The sequence below is a fragment of the Pundamilia nyererei genome, unplaced genomic scaffold (genome assembly GCF_000239375.1).
Source record: "Pundamilia nyererei isolate P.nyererei 1_Seehausen unplaced genomic scaffold, PunNye1.0 scaffold00024, whole genome shotgun sequence".
In the NCBI taxonomy this organism is placed as follows: domain Eukaryota; kingdom Metazoa; phylum Chordata; class Actinopteri; order Cichliformes; family Cichlidae; genus Pundamilia; species Pundamilia nyererei.
In genome coordinates, this window is record NW_005187425.1 from 36,888 (window position 1) to 42,593 (window position 5,706).

General features: G+C 36.6%; 1 protein-coding gene across 2 annotated transcripts in view; it reads left to right on the forward strand.

The window, feature by feature from the left end:
• Positions 1 to 5,706, forward strand: part of kcnh1a (potassium voltage-gated channel, subfamily H (eag-related), member 1a) — a 51,633-nt gene that overhangs the window by 24,284 nt on the left and 21,643 nt on the right. For both annotated transcript variants that reach the window (XM_005727292.1, XM_005727293.1), the window contains 2 exons: positions 2,226 to 2,383; positions 4,637 to 4,905. In XM_005727292.1, the coding sequence (XP_005727349.1) occupies positions 2,226 to 2,383; positions 4,637 to 4,905 (427 nt within the window). The remainder of the gene's footprint in view (positions 1 to 2,225; positions 2,384 to 4,636; positions 4,906 to 5,706) is intronic.

Consider the following 5,706-nt stretch of genomic DNA (forward strand, 5'->3'; position numbering starts at 1 on the left):
TAAAAAGCTTGTTTTAAAGAAATTATTAGTGAAAAATATATCTTATGTTACAGTTAAACTGTAGTGTTCTTGGCTCATCCCAGCAAACAAATTGAATATTATTATAACACTAGGATTTTTTTCTTCAGTGATACCTGAACCGTTTGCTTTGTCCCAAATCATGCAAAATAAAGGCAATCTCACGGCAATGTCCATTTAGTTTTACGTAAAAATGTAAATACCACAGAATCCTAGTTGTGAGAGTAGATTGTATTAAAAAAGTTGCGTGGTTGTCAGGTGTGTAGGAAATGGAAGTATTTCAAATCCAGTTTTCAATTTTCAGACATTAAACTAAATCTAATTGTGCGAATTTCTAGTTTTTCTACATGATATCTTAAACTAAGCTGCACAACAAGAACCAAGTATACTTTAATCACTCTAATTTACTCAGTGCTGTTTCCACTTGCACCAAACTGCAGTAGCATCAGCAACATGAGCATCCAATCACATTGTCCTTCAGCCCCCAGTAGGTTGGTATACATTTTATGAGGCAGTGTAAATCCATCATAAAATGTAATTACTCTGGGTAAAACCACAAATCAAATCTAACTGAAACAAACAAGATATCCTGTGATCATGGATGAGCTCTAATGCTGGCATGCGTGTTTTGGAATAACTGTGGCTCTACTGCCATATTTAGTGCACAGACACGATGATTTAATCTAAGTGCATCTCCACAAAAAGGCAAATAAACACATCTACCAGCTTGTCCTTTGATTAAATCTCTCTCGTATCTCTTCACTGGCAAAGTTTTCTTCCAACTTGTGCTTGTAGAGTTTGCAGCAGAACTCAGAAGCACGATTGCACTGATAATTAAATCATGGCAGAGCTCAGAGCTGTAAAGTGATTTCAGAGAACCTGAGGTGTCTGGCAGGCAGCTAGATCAGATCAAGTGACAGCGAGCACTGCAGTTGTACTGGCATTGCAGACCACAGCACATTAGCAAAATCAATATCTTTGACTGAACGTGCACACACACACGCACACACACTTGCATTATGACACTAGCACTGAACTGCAAAGGAGACTGATGCGATTGCAGTTGTCTGTCTGAATCACTGTGTTGGTGCTTCAGCATACAGTTAAGCTGAGCAGACATTTAGCTGCCGGATATGTAATTGAAGGAAGTTGCAAAATTTAATCTCATTTTACATAAATGTTTTCAAAATCAGCTGAGCAGATGCTTGGAGTCTTTTGTTATTCCTCGTCTTATTTGTGTATTTTGTGTTTGCTGTTACGTTATGGTTCATAAACACTCATATTTATTCTTTAAAATGCATCTCAGGTTGTGTTTTTCACTCTGTGCATTCTGATATATCATTACATCATTACACAGTAGAACACTGAATCTTATTTCATTTTCGGATTTTGGATTTCCACTGCTACTTTTGCATGTTTGAACAGATACAGATTAAAATATGTTTGTTAATTAGGATTTATTACCTTATACCACTGATTAACAAACAGTGGGTGGTGCATGCTGTTAGTGGGGAATATAGCCACTACTAGTGTGAAGTAGATGACCAAAGAAAAATATGTGTACATTTGGTGAACGTTTGTAAAGAAATTTTTAAAGACTTTGCTAATGCTATTGCTCTAACTATTATTCTGCTGAAATGTTACATGTTAAATAGCTTTTATAGCAAGCAGGGCTTTGCAGATTGTTTTTTTTTTTTAACAATTCAAGAGTTTAAATAAATTTGGCTAAAACTTATGAATACATTATAATGTAGTTGTATAAATTATATCTCCAAAGTAGCAACAAATATTTAAATTATATTAACACTTAAAGACAAATTACTTGGTAATTACCTGTTTTTTTTGTGTTTTTTTTGTAACCACTACACTCTGTGGTACATTTCCACCTCCACCTGACACATGTGAAATGTTGTGAGATGAGAGTAACCAAACAGCAACCTGCTCATCAAACCATTGGTTACTTTTTACTCTACAAGGTATCCATGGATGCCAACAAGAACACAGTGTAATATTATGTGTTTTAAATGTTTTTATAAACAGCATTTCTAAAAGAAAAGCTTTGTATTAGTGCAGAACAATTATTGTAGATAAAGTAAAGTGCTGGATATTATTCACAAGAGCTTGACGTAAAATCATATCAGTTTGAAAGATCTTGAAATATAGTTTCTGATACCTGCCTTTGTTGTGTGTACTTTTCTCCTGTTTAGGGCATCAGCAGTCTATTCAGCTCACTTAAGGTGGTTCGGCTTCTCCGGCTGGGTCGGGTAGCTCGTAAACTGGATCACTACATTGAGTACGGAGCAGCGGTCCTGGTGCTGCTGGTGTGTGTTTTTGGACTGGCTGCTCACTGGCTGGCCTGTATTTGGTATGTTCAAGTCACTTTATTAATAATAATACAGTTTTGTCTCATACAGTAAAACCAGAATTCTAGTTTAATTGCTAAAATCATCTTAACAGGTAATCATGTGACATTTGAGGTATTACTGTACTTTACTGTAGGTTTGAATTACATAGTATGTTTTGATTTTCTGCCACATTTGCAATAACAGCCCAGCTAATTAATAGAAACAAGGTCACTGATTAAGATAATGAGGTCATTAATTATCAGTTACTTTTTGTCAACATCCTTGTTCTCACACATTTTAAACTGCATGTTCTTCCACACTTTAAAGTCAAGAAAGCGTTATTGTAGTTTCAAGGGAATTAGTTTTTTTTCCTTCCCATTAATATGCAAATTTATGGAGCAAAGGCCTCCAAAGTCTAATCAGATCTTCTGCTCTACAGGGGGCAAGTGTGGCAGAAGCATTAACTCTCCATTGTGTGTCGTGCTTGATTTATTATGTTTATAAGAATGTCTACACATGCAGAGTGACTGACAGAGCCCATCATGACGAGTTAATGTCCTGCATGCATAAAAACAGAGAATATGTTTGGCAGTTTATGATGAACATTTCTCCTTTGTAGATATTTTTTCATTTTCATAAGAGGTCTGGTGAAAAGCCCTCGTAACTACATTTAATTACACATATTAACATAGAAGATTTCAAACGGAGGCTGTAACCAGTGTCATAAAGATTGTTTTTGGATCCAGACAATGCAATCAAACTTGATAGGCTGAAGCAGACAATAATACCGGTAAAAATAGCTCCTGTATCGTTTCCCTCCAAATGGTTTCTGTGGTTGCCATGGTCACATGCCGAACCGTGTCGCCGACTTGAGAAAAGTTAAACCATCATCAAGTGAGATGACAGGAGCAACAGCCGTAGCCTCCCTCTCTCCTTGTTGCTGTCACTGTTTTTATAACAAGGGAAAAAATGGAGGTGGTTGCAGCATGACATGAACACCAAGGCTGTAAATAAGAAAGTCATAATCAAACCATGCAATAAAAACTATTGAGTTTTGCTTCCTCGGGGCTATATAAAAATATATTCAGATGATACAGTCAGATGAGGGGAAATGCATTCTGTAATTTTCCATAGAGAAACCCACAACAGAAAGAAAGAATGAAAACAGCGTTTCTTGCATTGCTAGGGGTATTTTTTCATCTCCAGGGCTTTCTGCAAGAAACTAGGTATCTTTGAGCTTTTATATGTTAATAGTGAACTCAGGCAGATGTATTTTAAGCTGTGTGTCTTTTTCACTCAATCGGAAAAATTCAGAGGTCAGTTCCCTGAAATTAAAGTGAATTGGTGGATATTAATTTTTTTGTCTTAAAACCAAAAAAACTGTCCCCCAATCACTGCCACTTTCCCTAACTAGATGAATGACTGTACATTCACTGGTCATTTTGTTAGATACACTTGTTTGTTTGCTCATTAATGTAAATATCAAATCAGTCATGTGGCATGATTGTTGGTGCCAGACAGGCTGGTTTGAGTATTTCAGAAAGTGCTGATCTGCTTGAATTCATCGTGCTATGCATCAGCAGCTCAGTCTGGAGGATGTGCAATGGGATATTTTATTTTCACTTACCTCTTCCTCACCGTTTAAACATTGTTTCATAAAGCAGGACAGCAAACTGAAAACAAGTCAGTTTAAATATGTATGTACATTTCATCTCTATAGAAACTTCTGCAGTTGATGACTCATGGTTTGAAGCTTGAGTCTACACTGTTTGTGTGCAATGCATAACCATTAGCAGTAGAAATTTCATTCTATAACTCAGAAGGACTTGTTGACATAATATTTTTCATGTAGGCTCAGTAGAAAGTACTCGGCAATATTTTTTTTATATGGAAAGTCATTGTTTTTATAGATTTTTGGAGCTAGAAAGCACACAGTGACATGGGGTAAGCTAAAAAATCATTATGGGTACCATTAAAAAGTTATAAACAGTGGGTGATTTTTTTTTTTTGAAATTCAAGCTGCTGTCTTGGAGATTTTGCTTTGGAAAGTGTGCCAAAAGAAAAAAAAAATAGACTCATAGTGTGAAGGCTTCTGTGTGTAGCGGTATATTGATAGAAGACGTCTATCTGGAAGCATCAGGAAGCATTTCTAGAAGCTTTTTTTTAGGCCTTGTTTAAGACTCAAATTCTACTGGTAAGTAGATGTAATTATGAACTGAATATTAAGAATGAAATGGAATGTAAAATACATGATTGACTTTTGCACTTTGCAGGTACAGCATTGGTTATTATGAGATTATTGATGAGGAAACCAACATCATTCGGAAGGACAGCTGGCTCTACATCCTGGCTGAGACAGTGGGCACACCATACTACTACAACGACAGCTCAGGGAACTGGGATGGAGGGCCTAACAATGACTCTGTCTACATCACTTCTTTATATTTCACCATGACTAGCCTGACAAGTATAGGCTTTGGTAACATCGCCCCAACGACAGACGGAGAGAAAATCTTTGCTGTGGCCATGATGATGATTGGATGTGAGTAGAGGTGTTTTATCTTCCCTGGAATCTTGCACATACAAGATAAATGATAAGTCCAGCTATGCTCTTTAAAGCCACAATCCTCTGAGGTGGTGAATAAGTGAATTATAAATAGAGTTATTGAAATTCAGAAAATAACACACACGATTAGCTGAGCAGTCTTTCTACCTCTCTTGATACCTTGAATGTGTTGCTGAGGTTGATTATAGTTCACTGCCTGAACTACTGGCAGAATTCTTATTTAACTTACTGTATCATGATCCTGTATTGTATTTGAATGGTGCTTTTGTTGCCTAACGTGCAGTGTATATACAGCTTTGACAAAATGTCACACTATAAAACACTGGTTACATGGGTAATTCCAGTTCTCTAAAAACCATATTGCTAAAGGTTTTCACTCCCTTATCCAAATCATTGAATTTGCTCCAATCACTTCCATGGTCACAGGTGTATAAAATCTAACACCTAGCCACACAGACTGCCTCTACAAACATTTGTGAAAGAATAGGATGATATTCAGATTTGTATGCATGCAAAGGCAGATGAGTAAATACTTTTGCCAGTATAGTTCTAGTATGTGGGTTTTTAAGGTCTAAACATTAGCATTTTGGCCAGCACCATTTTAGTTATTTGGAGCTACAAGTTACAAAGCTGGGCATTTAAAAAGTGACAAGTGGCCATTAGAGGAACTGCAGTTATTGGCACTTCCAAACTCGCTTCATTGTTAGTGTGTATATATCAGTCTCCACTAGGGATGGGTATCGTTTAGGTTTTATCCGATACCGGTGCCAAATCGGT